Genomic DNA, 23612 nt, shown 5'->3' on the forward strand with positions numbered 1-23612 from the left:
CTGTGTGTGTCCTACATTGTTACTGGATGTGTCCTACATTGTCACTGGATGTATCCTACATTGTTACTGGATGTGTCCTACATTGTTACTGTGTGTGTCCTACATTGTTACTGTGTGTGTCCTACATTGTTACTGTGTGTCCTACATTGTTACTGTGTGTGTCCTACATTGTTACTGTGTGTGTCCTACATTGTTACTGTGTGTCCTACATTGTTACTGGATGTGTCCTACATTGTCACTGGATGTGTCCTACATTGTTACTGGATGTGTCCTACATTGTCACTGGATGTGTCCTACATTGTTACTGGATGTGTCCTACATTTTTACTGGATGTGTCCTACATTGTTACTGGATGTGTCCTACATTGTTACTGGATGTGTCCTACATTGTTACTGTGTGTGTCCTACATTGTTACTGGATGTGTCCTACATTGTTACTGGATGTGTCCTACATTGTTACTGGATGTGTCCTACATTGTTACTGGATGTGTCCTACATTGTTACTGGATGTGTCCTACATTGTGACAGGATGTGTCCTACATTGTTACTGGGTGGTTACTGTGTGTGTCCTACATTGTGACAGGATGTGTCCTACATTGTTACTGGGTGGTTACTGGATGTGTCCTACATTGTGACAGGATGTGTCCTACATTGTTACTGGGTGGTTACTGTGTGTGTCCTACATTGTGACAGGATGTGTCCTACATTGTTACTGGGTGGTTACTGGATGTGTCCTACATTGTGACAGGATGTGTCCTACATTGTTACTGGGTGGTTACTGGATGTGTCCTACATTGTTACTGAATGTGTCCTACATTGTTACTGGATGTGTCCTACATTGTTACTGTGTGTGTCCTACATTGTTACTGGGTGTATCCTACATTGTGACAGGATTTGCCCTACATTGTCACTGGGTGTGCCCTACATTGTCACTGGGTGTGTCCTACATTGTCACTGGGTGTGTCCTACATTGTCACAGGATGTGCCCTACATTGTCACTGGGTTGTCCTACATTGTCACAGGATGTGCCCTACATTGTCACTGGGTTGTCCTACATTGTGACTGGGTGTGTCCTACATTGTCACTGGGTGTGTCTTACATTGTTACTGGGTTTGTCCTTCCTTGTCACTGGTTGTGTCCTACACACACACACACACACACACACACACACACACACACACACACACACACACACACACACACACAAACACAAACACAAAAACACTAAACAATACTCTCAGAGCGTCTCAGAGTATCAACATCGAATTCAAGTAGGACCTCACGGGCATGGAGGAATTGTATGGTCCACGTGCAAAGTGTTTGGTTGGTTGGGGAGTCATTGTTCACAGCAGATCCTTCTTCTGACGGCGATCATAACATTTATATTTCATGAAGCCCTTCTTTGTCAGGGTAGTATATAATGTGATAGGAAAAAAACAGTATGCAAACGCTAAGTCGTTTTATTTTGACAGGTCATCATCAGCTTTCAAATATATTGATTCGCCAGCAACAATGATTCTTCTAAGGAATCCCTCACAATATCGGTCATTCTTTAAACTGCCACTAAGACCGGAACTCTGTTGACAGCCAGTGTACAGTTCTGCACCACCTGATATTGACCAGGGGCTTGACACCACCTGATGGCCGTATTGACCAGGGGCTTGACACCACCTGATGGCCGTATTGAACAGGGGCTTGACACCACCTGCATGCCGTATTCAACACGGGCTTGACACCACCTGATGGCCGTATTGAACAGGGGCTTGACACCACCTGAAGGGCGTATTGAACAGGGCCTTGACACCACCTGCATGCCGTATTCAACAGGGGCTTGACACCACCTGATGGCCGTATTGAACAGGGGCTTGACACCACCTGATGGCCGTATTGAACAGGGGCTTGACACCACCTGAAGGGCGTATTGAACAGGGCCTTGACACCACCTGCATGCCGTATTCAACAGGGGCTTGACACCACCTGAAGGTCGTATTGAACAGGGGCTTGACACCACCTGATGGCCGTATTGAACAGGGGCTTGACACCACCTGATGGCCGTATGGAACAGGGGCTTGACACCACATGAAGGCCGTATTGACCACGGGCTTGACACCACCTGATGGCCGTATTGAACAGGGGCTTGACACCACCTGATGGCCGTATTGAACAGGGGCTTGACATCACCTGATGGCCGTATTGAACAGGGGCTTGACACCACATGAAGGCCGTATTGACCACGGGCTTGACACCACCTGGTGGCCGTATTGAACATGGGCTTAACATCACCTGATGGCCGTTTTGAACAGGGGCTTGACACCACATGAAGGCCGTATTGACCACGGGCTTGACAACACCTGGTGGCCGTATTGAACAGGGGCTTGACATCACCTGATGGCCGTATTGAACAGGGGCTTGACACCACCTGATGGCCGTATTGAACAGGGGCTTGACACCGCCTGCATGCCGTATTGAACAGGGGCTTGACGCCATCTTAGTTTTAACCTGTTTTTCAATCGCCTTTTGACAAATAAAGAGAAGTGCAAAGCAGACCCGTCTCTGCGTGTATGCTGGTAGGATGACATTACATGTTTTACGGGGTGGCCTAGACCTGGGTTAACTGGCAACTTCAGTCATATCAAGTAAATCCACGTTATCCGTAAAATGTAAACACTTTAATATATCAAGCAATAGGCGCACACCTAAATTACATCATGGCGATGTCTCACACTTGGCATTAGTTACAACATGTAGTTCTAGACAAAATATCAACACCAGCCAAATTGTCTGGCACCAACAGTTTCGATATGTCGTCCTCCTTTAGCTCTTCCGACGTAACATGAGAGAATTACTTTTACAATCGCATCAAAACCAACTTAGTTAATGTATACTGGACATTTAGAACCTCAGGGAATGATCAGTCTCAGAAATAAGCCGACACAAATTCTGCAGGGTGAAAACGACAAAATAGTGATGAAAATTACATGAATGGATCACCGAAAACAGTGCTGACACCAGGTGTTCTTGCCAAGAGTAGGCAGGTCGTGACAAGAGTAGGCAGGTCGCGACAAGAGTAGGCAGGTCGTGACAAGAGTAGGCAGGTCGTGACAAGAGTAGGCAGGTCGTGACAAGAGTAGGCAGGTCCTGCTCACTGGAAGCACCTGCCACTTACATCATTTCAATTAAAAAGTAATTGTCTGTCTGCTGCCTGACGCCGTACCCAGCAACACCAATAATCTCATCCAGCAAGGAACACGCACCATCAACTGCGCATGCGTGTGAGGACCACGTGGCTTAAAGTGAGTTTATGTACAGTGAGTGTGACGTCGTGGCATGTATACACAGTATGTACAGTGTCTATGTACAAGACTCGGACACAGGTCTGTCGTTCACTCCAGCCTCATTCTGACAGCGATATCTTCCTCCCGGAAGCCGCGGACGTGGCAGCGACATCTATCGTGGTGTACTGTGTAGATGGCGCTGCTCTCCGGACATCAGCATCCGGGTTCTGCTGCTGCACCTCCACCTCGATGTAGTTGAGAGTCTTTGTCTGAAACAGCAACAAACTCAAACAACAACAGACTCAAACAACAACAGACGGAAACAACAACAGACGGAAACAACAACAGACGGAAACAACAATAGACTGAAACAGCAACAGACGGAAACAACAATAGACTCAAACAACAATAAACTCAAACAACAACAGACGGAAACAACAACAGACTCAAACAGCAACAGACTCAAACAACAACAGACTCAAACAACAACAGACTCAAACAACAATAGACGGAAACAACAATAGACGGAAACAACAATAAACTCAAACAACAATAGACTCAAACAACAGACTCAAACAACATAATCAAACAACAATAGACACAAACAATAATAGACTCAAACAACAAATAGACACAAACAACAATTGACTTAAACAACAATAGACTCAAACAACAGATTCAAACAAGCAACAGACAGACTGACACTACAAACAACAGACTCAAACAACAACAGACACAAACAACAATAGACACAAACAACAGATTCAGGCCTGAAACTTGGTGAGATGGTTGGGTTGGGTTATAACATATTTGTTGATGACATTTTGATCGGAATTCAAATGTGGCTGCCAGTGGCCATATTGGAAAAAAACAAAGTGCAAACTACGCATAGAGCCATTGCTGTAGGATTGGCTGTCCTTACGAGAACTATCGGCCTACCTTGGGCGCCGCCTACCTCTGGCTTTGCTGTAATCTCTGACACCATGGTTGGACCGGAAGCGTCATCATCAATCTCGATTTCGTCATACTCTCGCGGCCGCCTCTTTGGTGGTGTTTGGTTGGGCTTGAGATCTTCCTCTTTCACCTCGTCGTACGGGTGAGTCCGCGGCGTCTTAGCTACAACAGACAACAGGCCAGGTAACAATTACAGGTAGCAATCACAGGTAACAATTTCAGGTAACAATTACAGGTAACAATTACAGGTAACAATTACAGGTAACGTGAGATGCGAGTCGAGTTCCTTTGTTGTTAAACGCCGCACTAAGATGATCCAAGTTCCGACCTCTGATGCGCACGTACAATCTCTGTAAGGGGGTCAGTGTGCACACAGGTCGGTGCCCATCGCTTTGAGGTAAATGTTCTACTCAGAACCAGTCAAAGTATATCCACAACTGAAAGGCCGGATGTTGCACTATCAACAAGCTGTGGGAGAGAGCTCAGCTATTCTTATATGGTAAACTCTAGAGTTCTTTAACTTCTTGCGAGTAGTGTATATTGCACAGTAAACTACGGATATAACGAACACGCTTATAATGAACTGGCGGATATAGCGAACTTACTTTTTAGTCCCGACTATTTGCTGTAGTTATGCTGTTTTTATGCTTATAACGAACTACGGTTATAACGAATTAAAAATAGTAGTCCCTTTGAGTTCGTTATAACCGTAGCTTATTGTTATGTCAATGTTAGCAAGAGGATTCGGCACAGTTGTGTCACACTGATAGAGTAAGTGAGTATTGTTTTACGCCGCTTTTAGCAATATTCCAGCAATATAACGACGGGGGATACCAGAAATGAGCTTCACACATTGTACCCATGTCGGGAATCGAACCCGGGCCTTCGTCGTGACGAGCGAACGCTTCAGCCACCAGGCTATTGTCCCGCCACATTGAGTGAGTGAGTGAGTGAGTGTTCTACGCCGCTTTTAGCAATACTCCAGCAATATCAAGGCGGGTGACACCAGAAATGAACCCCGCCAGATTTATAAAAACCTGTACAAATAACACTCAATGCATAGTATGAGATCCGTGAAGATCCGGGGTAGAGTAGGTCTTCAGCAACCCATGCTTGCCCTAAAAGGCGACTATGCTTGTTGTAGGAGGCGACTAACGGGATCGGGTGGTCAGGCTCGCTGACTTGGTTCATGCATGTCATCGTATCCCAATTACGTTGAACGATGCTCATGATATCAATCACTGGTCACTGGATTGCCTGGTCCAGACTCGATTATTTACAGACCGCCGTCATATAGCTAGAATATTGCTTTGTGCGTCGTAAACACCAAAAAAAACAAATAAACAAACAAAACACAGTATGACCACTTTAGAAGAAGAAGAAGAAGAAGTATTATCTTTATGATAATGTCATAGCGACTGATTTACGACATCCATTGTCTGAAGAACATTTGATTGCAAAGGCTCATTACCCTGGAGCAATGACATCTATATGCCTTGAAACATTTAATTGCTGTTATTTATTAGATGCTAATCCTATTTGTAAATCCCCATTTTTGTGTACATCGACCGTCTGCCATCCTGAACAGGATGTGCAAGTATGTCACTGATGATTTACTGTTTACATTTATATTTATTATTTACTAAATGTCAGGTGACCTTGGCTATATAAGCCTTGGTCCAGAGAGGAGAAAGGAAAAAAAGAAAGGTCTTACCCTTAGCCTAGCTAGGGTTAGGCTGGGTGCTCCGGGGCACCTAGACAACAACCACTACCACCATGTGCTGACCTGGCACATAGTGTCTTCTGTATGTATATATCTACATGTATGAAGTAAAACTGAGTATACCGCAACCATCGTCACCAAGTTGTCACTTCCTACAGGAACCATACGTGGGCCCCTTGCATATACGAGTATGCAAATTGTACATTAATCAACGTCGGACCCACACGCGTTGTTAATTAGCATGAAAGTTGTGAGAATAATCTGTTAGATTTCATGTCCCGTTATTTATCATGCCAGGAAGTAGGCCTCGGGAGACACGTGAAACTGAATCTAGGCAGCTGCGGGAGTTGCAGCAGTTGCGGAAGTTCACGTGCCGTATTCCTGCCTGCACGTGAACGATGTATCAATGATTGCTACTACAAAACACAAGTATTTCGACAAGAGGAACAAACAACGGCTTGTCTCTCCCTGCAGGGGTTTGAGAGAGTTTTAAGTACGACCGTTTATCTCTTAGTGCCATTATGCCAAGCATGTTAAATACATACAACATATGTCAACCTCTTTAAAGGGATCTACATTCACTAATTATTCTGTTTATCTATTTCATTTTATCCACTGACATAGTTAATAGATTTTATCCATCTTGATTTGATTGCTGGGGGACTTGATTCCTTGTTCGTGTATTTTTATATTTTTATATCTGATCACATTATTGTCATAACGTTCCGGATATTTCAATAACACTTGTTCTATTATTAGTCCTCATACGGTCAGGACGAAATTCACGAAGCTGTTTATAAGATCTCCTATTTCATATGATATAAATATTTTCTGTTATTTTGTTTTTATTTCAACTGATTTGAAACATTCCCCACGTTTATACTTTCTCAGTAAATGTAGTAAATAATGTTTGAAGTAATATTTAATCGTCCATTGTACACCCTGAATACACGTATCGCCCCATCTGGGTTTATTGTACATTCCTGGTGTCCCCTGGCGTGGTATTGCTGGAATATTGCTAAAAGCGGCGTCAAACCATACTCACTCACTCACTCACTTTCATCTTCAGTAAAACGAGAGACGGGAGTGCACGTGCAACGTGACGATCTCAAGTTCGCCAAGCGTCAAGCTTCTTACGACACAGAGCAGGTGACGTCACACAGTACACAGAAGTTGACTAACGATATGTTTTCGACACAACCTCGGCAGCATTTGAACAGTTTATTTGGGAAATACGTTATTTGCCTGTCCGCTAACTCGAGTTCTGTTATGTTATCAATCAGTCAATGGGGACCCGAGTTTCAGGCAATCTTCAGGGAATTGCGGTGCGTTGGCTTCACTCGGAAACGTCCATGTGCTTCCCGCGGCGACGCCATGGTAGTCACACCTGAGAGACGCCATCCTAGGCACACCTGAGAGACGCCATCCTATGCATACCTGAGAGACGCCATGCTAGTCACACCTGAGAGACGCCATCCTAGTCACACCTGAGAGACGCCATCCTAGGCATACCTGAGAGACGCCATCCTAGGCATACCTGAGAGACGCCATCCTAGGCATACCTGAGAGACGCCATCCTAGTTACACCTGAGAGACGCCATGCTAGTCACACCTTAGAGACGCCATCCTAGTTACACCTGAGAGACGCCATCCTAGGCATACCTGAGAGACGCCATCCTAGTTACACCTGAGAGACGCCATGCTAGTCACACCTGAGAGACGCCATGCTAGTTACACCTGAGAGACGCCATGCTAGTCACACCTGAGAGACGCCATGCTAGTTACACCTGAGGGACGCCATCCTAGTCACACCTGAGAGACGCCATCCTAGTCACACCTGAGAGATGCCATGCTAGTCACACCTGAGAACGCCATGCTAGTCACACCTGAGAGACGCCATGCTAGTCACACCTGAGAAACGCCATGCTAGTCACACCTGAGAGACGCCATGCTAGTCACACCTGAGAGACGCCATGCTAGTCACACCTGAGGGACGCCATGCTAGTTACACCTGAGAGATGCCATGCTAGTCACACCTGAGAGACGCCATGCTAGTCACACCTGAGAGATGCCATGCTAGTCACACCTGAGAGACGCCATGCTAGTTACACCTCAGAAACGCCATGCTAGTCACACCTGAGAGACGCCCTGCTAGTTACACCTGAGAAACGCCATGCTAGTCACACCTGAGAGACGCCATTCTAGTCACACCTGAGTCACCAATGTAACGTGACGTGACAACTTCGAAAAAGAAACGGAAGAGGCCTGGTGTAAATGGAGTGGAGAGATCGTCCGGGAATATCTCTGTTAACGTTGATGTAGTTGTTGTAGTTGTTGTTGCAAGGTAGCGGTCTTCCTGATCCAGATACATCACAACCATGAGACATGCATGACAGGTGGCGGGCAGTGCTACAGTCTTACATCAATGTACCTCTACACACGAACCGGAAGACAAAGTATGCCTTAAACATGCGTACTGACGGAGAAACAGACATTTGACACAAGTACTGGCGGAGAGACAGACAGATTCGACACACATACTTACGGAGAGACAGACATTTGACACACATACTGACGGAGAGACAGACATTTGACACGCGTACTGACGGAGAGACAGACATTTGACACGCGTACTGACGGAGAGACAGACACATTTGACACACGTACTGACGGAGAGACAGATACAATTGACAAACGTACTGACGGAGAGACAGACACATTTGACACACGTACTGACGGAGAGACAGACACATTTGACAAACGTACTGACGGAGAGACAGACATTTGACACGCGTACTGACGGAGAGACAGATACATTTGTCACACGTACTGACGGAGAGACAGATACATTTGTCACACGTACTGACGGAGAGACAGATACATTTGTCACACGTACTGACGGAGAGACAGATACATTTGACACACGTACTGACGGAGAGACAGACACATTTGACATGCGTACTGACGGAGAGACAGATACATTTGACACAAGTACTGACGGAGAGACAGATACATTTGACAAACGTACTGACGGAGAGACACACACATTTGACACAAGTACTGACGGGGGGACTTACTGATGAGACTAGTGCACTGACACGCTCCGTCTAGCGCAGCTCGGCACTGACTTCCGTTAGTCCCTGTTCTTTGTATATCGAGGTGATATTTACTTGTAGTCACTAGCATAAATAACAGAGTGACACAGTTGTGAATACTGCAGGGGACGCACAAACCCGCCAGCCCCGTCAACTCCACACACTGGCCTCTCAAGAGAGAGTTGTACACGCAGTGTAGCAGAGTTGCTCATTTCCATCAGAATCGGTCTTCACCAACCCATGCTTGTCGTAAAAGGCGACTAACGGGATCAGGTGGTCAGGCTCGCTGACTTGGTTGATGCATGTCATCGTATCCCAAATGCGTGGATCGATGCTCATGATGTCAATCACTGAATTGTCTGGTCTACACTCGATTATTTACAGACCGACATATAGCTGGAATATTGCTGAGTGCGGCGTAAAACAACAAACCAACCAACCATTTCCATCAGATACAAAGTTTATACACTTGGTTTATAAAGAACATATTCCCAGCACTTGGTTTATAAACAACGTATTCAAAGAACTTGGTTTACAAACTACATATACCCAACACATGGTTAACAAACAATACTGACTGCCAAAAGAAATTCAACTATAGAAACATATAGAGAAGTATGAACGTTAAGATGAGATGTGTCCAATGTGTACAGCGTAATGACAAAACTAACAATCAGTCAAGTGTTACCCAAGAGTGCCTCTATTCTTATCACGATATGCTGCAAAGATTTCCAAAGTTTACACGCTAATCCTGCACGAGACATATGTTGCATGTCGAGCCATGGATCTATGACATCACATGTGATGCGTTCATGAGCATCGGTTCACACAACATACCAGTATGTGCATCAAACCAATCTAATATCTCTTGAATATGAGTCAGACTTCATATATTAACCAACATGTATGGTATTCGCGTATCTCTTGGTGGTGAGTTTACATAGCCTCAACACCTGGTTTACAAACTGTATATTCACAGCACCAGGATTACAAACTACAAATTCCCGGCACTTTTCCACCACAATTACTCCTACCTTTCTTTTTCCGGAAACACGCGAGGAGCGACGTAGTAATTTTCCTGGGCATGGTCACTAGGTCCACCCTACTGGAGGTGTGCGGTCAGTGTGAGGTCCGGCCACTCTCACAGTGGTCACTTCCGGGTCTCGTGCCACGTGCCGTGTTCCCAGCCCGCGGGCGGTGATCAATATCCCAGGTATGTACAACACCGAGGTGTCAGTCACACTTCCTGACGTGACGTCATCGCCCCGGGATGTATACGGTATATTCACCTACATACGTCACTTGTCTGTAGATAACACTGTGCGGCAGTGATCCAAACACGGTTCACAAGTTTGTCAATACAATAATAAACTCATTGTGTATCGACTTGTTCACCCACCCTCCCTCCACCCATCCTCCACCTTACCCGGCTGCTCGACGTCACGTCACGTCACGTCACGTCACAAGTTGCTGGTGTGTGGGGTAGTATGCTCTGCGTGTGTCGATATGACATGATGCACAAGTTCCAGACGGACATATAGTATGTGTTAGGTTTTGTTTAACGCTGCAACCATCTTCTTGTTTGGTTTTCTTACGCCACACTCAGCACAATTCCAACTATATGACGGCGGTTTGTAAATAATCGAGCCTTGACCAGCCAATCTAGTGGTTGACATCATGAGCATCAATCTACGCAATTGGGATACGATGACATGTTTCAACCAAGACAGCGAGCCTGACCTCCGGATCACATTGGACGCCTCCTATGACACGCATGGGTTGGTGAAGACCTATTTTAACCCGGATCTTCACGGGTGCGCCGCAGTCTGGGTCAGACAAACCAAGGATTGATATTATGAGCTAATACATATGCCGCTGGGGTACGTTGATACGTCATCAACCAAGTCACCGAGTCTGACAGGTCCGACCCCTTCAGTCGCTTCTCCCCACTGGGAAACCCGGAAACAAAACAGTGCATGTGTTTTAGGAAGATGACAGATGCACAGAGAAATGCATGTGTGATAGAATATTTATCCGAATAGGTGATACAGCACGTGGTTCCTGTGGGGGGGGGGGGGGGGGGGGCGAGATGATACATGGTCCATAGGAGATCGGAGACACAGTGCAATTTTCCGATACACAGATAATCTCACCAAGTGTCTTTTAATATCACTTAATTCAACATGACTAGATACATGAGTTCTTTCAGTGGCATTTAGAAGTTGGTGTGATGAAGTAAGACAAGTTCTATGAATGAACAACTTCTTTATTACCATTAGTGCGACGTTTCAGTGTAGATCCTAACACCTTTATGAAGCAAGTGATGCTTGATAAAGGTCACTTGCTTGATAAAGGTGTTAGGATCTACACCGAAACGTCGCACTAATTGTAATAAAGAAGTTGTTCAACCATCGAACTTGTCTCACTAGATACATGAGGCTTAAACATGTATCGACAACTGTGGGTATATATCATGTCAAAAGACACGTGGTGTCCAACATTTTCAGTTTGTAAATAGCAGTAACGGTCTTCGGGGATGTCATTTCGATTGCTGATGCAATTTTATTGTGACGTCACAAATATCTGAAAATCATTGTGATTCTATTTCAATGTAGCGAGATCTAGGGAATATTGTTTGATCACACCCAGGCCATACCTCCTGTGGAAGCCAGTTAGGGAAGATGACATTATATCTACCTATACCGTCACCAAGCAGTGAATGGGTACACAGTAGGGTGAAATGGTAATATGACTGATAACTTTCTAGCGCCTCACAGGCAGCTTGGTTTGTATACCTCCCAAGGAGCTGAGATAGATAATCGAGTTCACACTGACCCATTGTCCGGGGTAACAATGGTGTTAGAACATTGAGCAGAATTCAACTGATGTAGCCATTTATCATCCTCATCCTCATCCTCATCCTCATCATCGTCATCGTCATCGTCGACGTCGTCGTCGTCTTTTTTTATTATTACCATCATCATCATTATTATTATTGTTATTAAGTACAGATTAAAAAAGAAAATGCAACAAAGCGGGTTTGGGTGATCCTGTCGGTCAGTCAGTCATGCTGTTTAGGCTCATCATCAGCTCAGGGCCGGTGCCCCCTCTTCACGCAGCCCAGACAGCGGATGGGTCTTCTCCCAGGAAGCGCTGCCTAGTTAAACCAACCCAGAACTTGTCGGAGAATGTGAAGACTCTGAAGCCTTCTGCATAACCCAGATTGTCAGAAGGGCAGTATTCCTGGTAGCAAACCAGGGTACTCTCCCAATGTCAGTCAACAGAGGTGAGGTGAAATGGGGTTTAACGTCGCGTCCAAGATTATTGCACTTATATAGCTGCATGCACGTGTATGTGTGTGTGTGGCTGCTTGTACTAGTCCGGACTGATGCCGATTTATAGTGCTAGCACACTGAGATACCATGCCGCAGTTTAACATGAATACCCCTACCAGTCACAGTATACTGACTCCGAGCCGATCAGTCCTTGTTTTAGCCCTTTAATGCCGAGCTCCAGACAGGGTAACAACAAGTACCATCTTTTAACGTCATTTGGTATGACGCGGCTGGGGATGGAACCCCGGACCTTCCGCTCTCCGGGCGGACGCTCTACCGTCAGTGAACAGATTGGGAGGTACCAAACCAAAGGCACCGAGAACAATGGGGAGTCGGACAACTTGGTACTTGGACTTTGAGAGTAATAACTTGTGTTTATTCATCTGTAGAGACATGTAATAAGTGCCGAAGACACACTCCCTGATTGACGAGGACAGATGGAGAGCCGCTGGCTACATTCCTCCACTGACATTACATGCTCTAGCGTTATCAACACCTGAATGACATGATGGAGTAGACTGTATCAGTGACCCGATGTAGATGTATTGGTATATACCGTATTCGACGTAATAAGCGCCCCGCTCTAATAAGCGCCCACGGCGGTATTTGCTAATATATTGGCTAGTGAACAATCCCAATTAGCACCCCTTCCCATTGATCAATGTTCACAAGACGAATTAATTCGCGTACAATACGCACTCGTGTGTTATATGCATCCTTAATTATGGGCAATTAAATTCTAGAAAAATATATCTGTCGTACATAAACATTTCAGGCTGTCAGCGTAAACCTCGAAATGTATCTTTCAACTCTGTTTTTTTCACCAAAATAATATTCTAATAAGACCCCCTTTTTCTAATTTTGAGATCGCCCTGGGCGCTTATAACGTCGATTACGGTATTTGTTTTTCATTTCATTTCAGGTTTTTACGCACATAGTTGTTAGTTTCACCAGTCAGCTATAACAAAGTGGGGGGCACGGGTGGCCCAGTCGTCTATGGCGCCGCGATTCGCTGTGCAGAGTTGCGTCCCTTGGCCACGCCAGAAACCTATGATTGTGGGTTCGAATCCCGGTTCTCCCCGATTATGTTTCTAGGTTTGTCAGCACCATACCCGTGCTCGTGGGTTTCACCGAAGTGGTAAACGTCTGAGACCTGCATCACTTCGGGCTTTCCTCCCACATTAAGCTGACACGCCGTGATATAACTGGAATAATGTTAAAAGCGGCTCTAACCCACTAACTGCCCCGAGATTTATATGCTGATTGACCAAGCTTACAGTTATTGTTAAACGGCATGCCTTGGTTTCACAGCATTCTTTCTGAGCACATGAGTGAGTGAGTATGTTTTTACGCCGCTTTTGACAATATTCCAGCAATATCACGGCGGGGGACACCAGAAATGGGCTTCACACATGGTACCCATGTTGGGAATCGAACCCGGGTCTTCGGCGTGACGAGCGAACGCTTTAACCACTAGGCTACCCGACCGCCCCTGAGCACATGAACTGACAGAACTGATCAGACCAGCAAGGAATAACGTCTACATTTCTGGGCGTGGTTGAGTAACAGACATTGAGAAACCTCACCAATCACGGCCACCCTTCCATATATGTAGCAGGTGAGGTAACCGTGTCCCGCCGATCATGGCGACCCTTCCATATATGTAACCAGGGGAGGTAACCGGGTACCAGCGATCACGGCCACCCTTCCATATATGTAACCAGGGGAGGTAACCGGGTACCAGCGATCACGGCGACCCTTCCATATATGTAACCAGGGGAGGTAATCGGGTACCAGCGATCACGGCGACCCTTCCATATATGTAACCGGGGGAGGTAATAACCTTGTCCCGCCGATCACGGCCACCCTTCCATATATGTAACCAGGGGAGGTAACCGTGTCCCGCCGATCACGGCCACCCTTCCATATATGTAACCAGGGGAGGTAACCGTGTCCCGCCGATCACGGCCACCCTTCCATATATGTAACCAGGGGAGGTAACCGTGTCCCGCCGATCACGGCCACCCTTCCATATATGTAACCAGGGGAGGTAACCTTGTCCCGCCGATCACGGCCACCCTTCCATATATGTAGCCAGGGGAGGTAACCTTGTCCCGCCGATCACGGCCACTGTTCCATATATGTAACCAGGGGAGGTAACCGTGTCCCGCCGATCACGGCCACCCTTCGATATATGTAACCAGGGGAGGTAACCGTGTCCCGCCGATCACGGCCACTGTTCCATACATGTAACCAGGGGAGGTAACCGGGTACCTCGAGAAGGGCGGTGTGGGGAAGAGTGGGAGTAACACTACACACTGTAGAACGAGAAGAGGGGGCGGTGTGGGGAAGAGTGGTGGCAACACTACACACTGTAGTAACGAGAAGAGGGGGCGGTGTGGGGAAAAGTGGTTGCAACACTACACACTGTAGTAACGAGAAGAGGGGGGAGGGGTGGGTAAGAGTGGTGGCAACACTAAACACTGTAGTAACGAGAAGAGTCACACGGCGGGGTCACACGACGACTCTGTGTATTTAGTGCGCCCCTGTCTGCACATCCCGTCGGGCCGCACAAGGAAGCTGAATCAGCCATGTTATAGTTCGTTACTGTGGGGATTAATTGCAATAGATGACGGCTGTTGTCGGCACTGTCCGGCCACAATATATCTTTATGGTATGTTGACTATCACGGTTCACTTCCCTACCTGTGTGTTGTATATTCACAGTTCACCGAGCCGATAAGTGGCTGTACGGTTTATTTACTCTAGCTGGGAACAAAACCAACACCCAAACTCGCTTCAAACCTAGCACGATTTCCTCTCACGCCACGTGCTTTAAATATTCTCGTGTATAGTAGTAACAGAAGTATAAGTAGTAGTAGTAGTAGTAGTAGTAGTAGTAGTAGTTGTAGTGGTAAAGTATACGTGGTAGTTTGCCTGTTCCAGACTCGACTTTATGGAATACTGCTAGATAGATAGATAGATAGATAGATACATAGATAGATAGATAGATAGATAGCTAGATAGATGGATGGATGGATGGATGGATGGATGGATAGATCGATGGATGGATGGATGGATGGATGGATGGATCGATGGATGGATGGATGGATGGATGGATGGATCGATGGATGGATGGATAGATAGATAGATAGATAGATAGATAGATAGATAATGATAATGTTTTCTGAGATAGGGAAAGCATCGTGTCATTTGAAAACTTGAGTTTATTAAAAATGTTAGTAAATTTTGGGAGCCATGCTTTACCGCGCGCTACAACCTAGTTACCGTTATATTGGAGTGCGCATTAGCCAGGGAACACTGTAGCTTGACAACTGGTATGGCGGTTAGAGTTATTTGCCCCTCCTGTCTCCTAGCAACCTATCCATCATGGCGGCAGACAAAGTGGAATTTGTCACAAATCCGTCCGCAAAATCAAAAGTGTGGACGAACTTTGGCTTCGCTAAAGAGACAAACAGTGTCGACAAAAAGCGGATTGGTTGTAGAATTTGTGGACCAATTCTTAGATATAGTGGAAACACGACAACTTTGTACGATCACATGCGAAGAAAGCACTGTTCCACTGGTGCAACGAGGTGTGCCAGCGCCAGCGGCGAAACACGTGGTAAGACATGGCCACCAAAGAAAAAACAAATAAAATTGACATACACAATGAACTCTAAGAAACTTCCTGCAAATTCACATCGTGCCCTTGCAATATCCGATGCCATTCTTGACTTCCTCATCATGGATTTGCGGCCCTTCAGTGTCATGAGTAATCCAGGTTTCAGAAAACTTATTCAAGACCTAGTGTTGGAACCGACCTATACGATACCCTCACGTCAATAATTTTCGGAGATAGCTTTGAAAAGGAAATACGAACAAACCAAGAAGCAAGTGACATCTGAGTCGGCAACGTTCACAACCATGCCTACAACTGTCTTTCTCTTCCTCCGGATCACTACTTCCGGTATATATGACGCATGTCCATTGTGATGAACACTCCTCGTGTGAAGTGTCGTGCGCCGTGGTGTGGGAGTGTAATGTGAGACATCCCCGGTTGTACTCGACCATTGGGAACATCAGGAGGAACAGACACTGGCCCTGTCGAATCATCTGTTTATAACCATTTAATGCCTGCCAGCTAGACTCGGCTAGGTGGTAACTCGAGATAACCCTTACATTCAGACATGGCAGATCGCGTAACAGGAGGTTGGTGTGCGGTCGCTATTGGCTGCGACTGATCAGCTCATCAACACACAAAACTCCCTGCTGATCAAGGAATATCTACGTCGGAATTTCTTTTTTGATTTCTCAACATTTTGGTAATTTTGCAAAGGATTGTAGAAAATCCTCGATAATTTCGCAATCTTTAAACAGAAATTAAACTGTTCGTTATAAATGAAGGTGAGCTACATATGTGCTTTATTAGCGTGTGTCAGTCATTCCCAGTTAAATGGAACAATTAGCTGAGCAAAGTATAGAAAAAAATTGTGATTTTTCATCCAAACTTTTAATTTTATAAAGTAGAAACTTCAACAATACTACCCTAATATTACAATGTAATTTACATAACAAAACCTGGTTAAACATTACAGATTCTACCCCAATTTCTACAGATCCTTTGATGGATAATGCAGCATATTCAAAATACTAAAAGGAAACTAGATATTTCACGCACAATAACTTTTAAAGATGTCTACTTTATACTTATAGTTTGTATTTGCAATTGCAAGAAATTAAACCTGAGGACAACATATAAGCCTCATTACGTATCCCATGAAGGCAAGTCTTCATACATCAAACTATTTTGATAAATGTCGCTGGGAAGTCATGTAATGTAGCATTATGAAAATATACTTGGTTCTCACATTTAGACAGTCGTTTAAACAATAACACAGTACTTATGACCGTGACGTAGATTTCAAATCTAAACAATTTAGCAATATTGTCTGCAAATAAACAGTCTAATTGAAAGTAGCAGCATATATAAAACCTCTTCAAACGATTACTGTTGCATTGGTTCCGTCTACTTGAACTTATTGACTCTAATCTATTCCATACTGAATGTGTAATTTACGTTGTAATTTAAGTCACTCTGAAAACTGTTGGTTTGCATTTGAAACTACTTCCTAAAACAATTGTATTTGAGTGTATTCTGACCAGTGATTAATTTTACAAATACAATTCACAATAAATCTCGAATATATTTTAAGATACGGCTCCTGGCAGTGGGTTGTTTGAAGAATTCCCAACAATTAATGATCTGTCATTGAATCTGACTAAAAATGATAAAAACTAGATATTTTAATTTTATCTGGCGGGTTATTTAAATTGATGACACTACTAAGCACAAAATAAAAGATTTTATAAAGTTAAATAGCAGTAAATGGAGATCCCATCACGAGAAATTTACGTCACAGAGTTCGTAATTTACGTTGTACTGATCCACATGTACAAGCCAAACCTCTCGATGTTTCTGATGACGTCAGAAGGCGTGATGCAATACCAGTGGTACAAACAGTCTTTAGGGTTTATATTTACTACTAAACGTTTATTTTCAAATGCCTATCAAAAGTAAATTACTTAACGTAAATTACATCTGAACTTCAATGGTTCAATATCCAGATATAAAAGCTGCGTTTTGGCGCTGTTCTGTTACGAAACATTTGTGGATATAGAAGCCCTGTTTATAGGTTGACACTTAGTCAAATCCACATCACCGTTCTCTAGCTGTCACGTATAATTACATCCTTCAAAATTCGCTTTGAAAATTCCTCATTAACGAAAAAGTTCTTACCAAATATAACTTTTGTTGTATTTTACAAGGTATATTATTTTTGTATGTTTCTTCCAGCTTTGAATAAACCTGTTTGGCTACAACATATGCTATAAACAATTGAGCTAAACATCATGAAAGTTGGCATAACGTTACATTCACAACATCTGCCGACAAAATATTTAAGTATTTTTGACAATTCAATTCTGGCTCACATGCAGGATTTTTGGCATTGGAATAAGAGGACTATACTGAAGTTTTCAGAATGCTTCTTAGTATTTCTGACATTGTTACATATATCTTAGTTTAACATTTTCTTGATGGAAATGTTATTCACCGACAATTGAAAAATGGCACCCCAAGCAAGGAAATTACATCTGTGAATTATTTGCACATGTATTATGTGTTATTTCGTTTCCAATTAAGTTTCTGGTATACGTAACTAATTAATGCGCAGAAATGTATCTTAAAATACACTACCATTTAGGAAAAAGTCGGTGTCATATCTGAGCGACAGCATTTGTACCATTTAACTGAGAATTACTGGTGTGTGTTTGTGTGTGTGTGAGAGAGAGAGAGAGAGAGAGAGAGAGAGAGAGAGAGAATGGATGGGCGGCTGTTTGAGTGAGAGAGTGGCTGAGTGGGTAAGTGAGTGATGTTTGTTTGCCCCCCTTGTAGCATTCCAGTTATATGACGGCGATCTGTAAATAATCAGACCAGACAACCCAGTGATCAACCAGGTCAGCGAGCCTGACCACCCGATCCTGTTTCTTGCCTTTTACGACAAGCATGGGCTGCTGGGATCCTCCTGAAGTGAATCATCACCTATTTTATTCAGTACTCGAATCAACAAGAACAATGCACGGGCTCCAAGCATATGCGCAGTAAGCAGGCGGATCTCACATCACATGGATCAGTATCAGAATCATTGGCATCGATGTGACCCATGTGTAGACCTTTGAACTTGCTCTTGAGGAGCGGGACATTCACTTCATCCCTAAACTACACACTACGACATTCATCTGCCACGCTGTTATCGAAACTACATTCACATAAAACCATGTTCCAATACACCTCATTCTTAATGCACTGCACAGATGTACGTGTGACCTATTATTCAAATGTGATGCATTGTTGTCAAGTTCTAGCTTTTATTCTTTTGCCCGGAAACACTTCCCCGGAAAAATGAATTCTGATAATGAGACTTGAAACAGGAAGATGATATCTGTTCATGCCATGTGAGAAACACAAACACCCTTGTCTCTGAGTAGGAGCTCGAGCCATACTGAAGCACTTGGGAATCATGAACATATTGTTTTACGCCGCACACTGCAATAGTCCAGCTGTATACGGGAGCACGCGTGGTCCAATCGCCTGAGTCGACGCAATCCACGTGAAGCTGACAACGTGATATAACTGGAATACTGTTAAATTCTGGTGTACCCAGCCGTGGTACTGCTGGAATATATCTACATGCGGCGTAAAACCATGCTCATTCACTGGTATGACGACACACAAGCTGGGATTCAAAACCGGAGAAAAGATAAATCGTTGCACAATTAACACCGAGTGTTCGACTGCTACTGAGTGACACTGACCGCCATCAGGCCTTGTGTTACTCCAACCCAGTGTCCAATCCATCACACTAGGACAACTCTAGGACACTAGGACAACTCTAGGACACTAGGACAACTCTAAAATCGGTGTAGAGTCCATGTGAGGAGAGCTGAATGTACCAAGTTAAAATATCCTCGAATATTAACTGTGGACCCGCATTACACTATAATTTCTAAATATATTAAATGTTGATGTATCTCCATGTTCAAGGTTGAACATTCACAGTGAACAAGTGTGATTGTATGGCATTGTACGGGTCTGCCGTGTAATCTATACACTGTACACTCATATCTATGTCAATTGAATTGTGAAAACCTCTACCAGGTGAAGCTCGGAGTATCCTGGAATGTGTAACGGATACAGTTGTGAATAAAATCTCACTTGACCCCGGAGGATGTCCGAATACATATCTCACTTCCACAGACAAGATCGTGATCTCCGAGTATACACATTGTACACAACATATCTCACTTCCACAGACAAGATCGAGATCTCCGAGTATACACATTGTACACAACATATCTCACTTCCACAGACAAGATCGAGATCTCCGAGTATACACATTGTACACAACATATCTCACTGCCACAGACAAGATCGAGATCTCCGAGTATACACATTGTACACAACATATCTCACTTCCACAGACTAGATCGAGATCTCCGAGTATACACATTGTACACAACATATCTCACTTCCACAGACAAAATCGAGATCTCCGAGTATACACATTGTACACAACATATCTCACTGCCACAGACAAGATCGAGATCTCCGAGTATACACATTGTACACAACATATCTCACTTCCACAGACTAGATCGAGATCTCCGAGTATACACATTGTACACAACATATCTCACTTCCACAGACTAGATCGAGATCTCCGAGTATACACATTGTACACAACGTATCTCCAATGCCAGCACGCGTATATGACGAACAATACCTGTGATATTACTAGGCATATATACCGGAGATTATATCGAATATCAATATGCGACAACTGCTATTAACATGACTATAATGGTAAACATACCTACCATCAACATGACTATAATGGTCAATATACCTGCTATCAACATGACTATAATGGTCAATATACCTGCTATCAACATGACTATTATGGTCAATATACCTGCTATCAACATGACAATAATAGTTAATATACCTGCTATCAACATGACTATAATGGTCAATATACCTGCTATCAACATGACTATAATGGTCAATATACCTGCTATCAACATGACCATAATGGCCAATATACCTGCTATCAACATGACTATAATGGTCAATATACCTGCTATCAACATGACTATAATGGCCAATATACCTGCTATCAACATGACTATAATGGTCAATATACCTGCTGTCAACACGACTATAATGGTCAATATACCTGCTGTCAACACGACTATAATGGTCAATACACCTGCTATCAAAACAAATATAATAGTTAATTTATCTGCAACAAGCATGACTATAATGGTCAATATACCTGCTATCAACATGACTATAATGGTCAATATACCTGCTATCAACATGACTATAATGGTCAATATACCTGCTATCAACATGACTATAATGGTCAATATATCTGCTATCAACATGACTATAATGGTCAATATACCTGCTATCAACATGACTATAATGGTCAATATACCTGCTATCAACATGACTATAATGGTCAATACACCTGCTATCAACACGACTATAACGGTAAACATATCTGCTATCAACATGACTATAATGTTCAATATACCTGCTATCAACATGACTATAATGGTCAATATACCTGCTATCAACACGTGTAAAGATAATGGTCAATATACCTGCTATCAACACGTGTAAAGATAATGGTCAATATACCTGGTATCAGGCCGCGTATAGACGACCCATGCCAGTGTGTACCCTAGAGTGATACATGCGGTACACTGATGTGTACCCTACAGTGATGTACCCTACAGTGATACACGCGGTACATTGATGTGTACCCTACAGTGATGTACCCTACAGTGATACACGCGGTACAATGATGTGTACCCTACAGTGATACATGCGGTACATTGATGTGTACCCTACAGTGATACACGCGGTACATTGATGTGTACCCTACAGTGATACACGCGGTACATTGATGTGTACCCTACAGTGATACACGCGGTACACTGATGTGTACCCTACAGTGATGTACCCTACAGTGATACACGTGGTACAATGATGTGTACCCTACAGTGATACACGCGGTACAATGATGTGCACCCTACAGTGATACACGCGGTACACTGATGTGTACCCTACAGTGATACACGCGGTACATTGATGTGTACCCTACAGTGATACAGGCGGTACACTGATGTGTACCCTACAGGGATACACGCGGTACAATGATGTGTACCCTACAGTGATACACGCGGTACAATGATGTGTACCCTACAGTGATACACGCGGTACACTGATGTGTACCCTACAGTGATACAGGCGGTACATTGATGTGTACCCTACAGTGATACACGCGGTACACTGATGTGTACCCTACAGTGATACAGGCGGTACATTGATGTGTACCCTAGAGTGATACATGCGGTACAATGATGTGTACCCTACAGTGATACAGGCGGTACACTGGCGTACTTGTGCGTAACATGGGTCATATGGCTTTGAAAAACAATAACCTGAAATGAACTGAATTGAATACGAAGATGGCTACAGTGGTGTGTTCCCCTGCTCAACACAGATGAAAATGTCCGTTTTGTTTGAAAAATGAATAATGCTTCAGAATGTTTTAAAGACAGAAATTGCCAGTCACAAAAAATACATTGCTGCAAGGTGTATTCCTTTATATATTTAGTCTGACTCGTAGTTTTGTTACTCTACGTGTGGAGACATGCGGACATACAGGTGGCAGATACCCGTCAACACGGGTCAGGGTGCATTCTACCCTTATGACCAGGCCGACCCCGGGGTAGACAGGCGGCCGGGCAGTCTGAGTGAGTGAGTATGATTTTACGCCGCTTTTAGCAATATTCCAGCAATATCACAACAGGGGACAGTAGAAAGAGGCTTCACACTTTGTACCCATGTGGGAAATCGAACCTTGGTCTTCGGCGTGACGAGCGAACACTTTAACCACCAGGCAACCCTACCACCCTGCAGTCTGGAGGCGCCCACGCAGCCCGGGTGGCCAGTCAGACTCAGGGACTTGGTTAATGGGGTATCTCCCACCCCGACGGTGGGGATCGCTGCTCCCGATTCGAATATTTACACACCGCCGTCACATTCAAAAAAGTAATTTGCTATGGGCGGCGTTTAACAACAATTCAGATCCAGTCCAAGTAGTGCTATTCGTGTGAATATATGAGACTCAGTGTCTCAGCGTGACAGACTCACAACAGGACATTATTCGACATTACGAAACTACCCCCGCACTGTCGGGGGTTACCCCAGATCACGAAAACCAAAAGCCACCTACCAGTCTCCATATTTTTCTTGAAGCCAAAAAGTTTGAAGAATCCCTTAAACGGCATGTTGTTGTTTGCGGTGTAGGTCGGCCGTGTCGCTGATAGATCTACTGTGGCTGGTCGATGTCCCGCATTTCACTTCCGCGTTGACGGCAGTCTGTCAACTGCGCTGTCACAATCTTTCTTCCTCGTTTACTTCTGCGTTATAGCGCTCAACGCCTCGTTATAGCGCTGCGGGTGAGTTTGTTATCTGACCCGTTACTACTGAGATCTGAATAATAGGAGAACAACGCGCCGTATGAATAGATCTTGTATTGGTCTTGTGTGTTCTCTTGCTGTGTACACGGTACATGCACGATGTACGACTGTGAA

General features: G+C 44.2%; 1 protein-coding gene across 2 annotated transcripts; it reads right to left on the reverse strand.

Moving 5' to 3' along the window:
- Nucleotides 1-2646: 2646 nt before the first annotated feature.
- On the reverse strand, nucleotides 2647-23499 carry LOC139458095 (uncharacterized). Of its 2 annotated transcripts, none has more exons than XM_071239405.1 (3): nucleotides 23252-23499; nucleotides 4230-4390; nucleotides 2647-3543 (listed from the first exon to the last, which is right to left on the reverse strand). In XM_071239405.1, the coding sequence occupies exons 1-3, from the start codon at nucleotides 23304-23306 to the stop codon at nucleotides 3394-3396; spliced, it is 366 nt and encodes a 121-aa protein (XP_071095506.1). In that variant the 5' UTR covers nucleotides 23307-23499; the 3' UTR covers nucleotides 2647-3393. The 2 variants fall into 2 exon arrangements, with proteins under 2 accessions (XP_071095506.1, XP_071095507.1); XM_071239406.1 differs by having other exon boundaries at nucleotides 3454-3543; nucleotides 4214-4390; nucleotides 23252-23491.
- Between the last annotated feature and the right edge of the window lie 113 nt (nucleotides 23500-23612).

This window comes from Haliotis cracherodii, unplaced genomic scaffold (assembly GCF_022045235.1).
Source record: "Haliotis cracherodii isolate W230 unplaced genomic scaffold, xgHalCrac1.p SCAF_12, whole genome shotgun sequence".
NCBI lineage: Eukaryota > Metazoa > Mollusca > Gastropoda > Lepetellida > Haliotidae > Haliotis > Haliotis cracherodii.

Bases quoted from the DNA above. Each gene is read 5' to 3' on its own strand.
- LOC139458095 (XM_071239405.1), bottom strand. From the start codon at position 23,306: ATGCCGTTTAAGGGATTCTTCAAACTTTTTGGCTTCAAGAAAAATATG. The intron at 4,391-23,251 runs GTAGGTGGCTTT...TGTCTGTTGTAG, and splicing joins CAAGAAAAATATGGAGACTG to CTAAGACGCCGCGGACTCAC. The intron at 3,544-4,229 runs GTAGGCGGCGCC...TTGCTGTTTCAG, and splicing joins AGATTACAGCAAAGCCAGAG to ACAAAGACTCTCAACTACAT.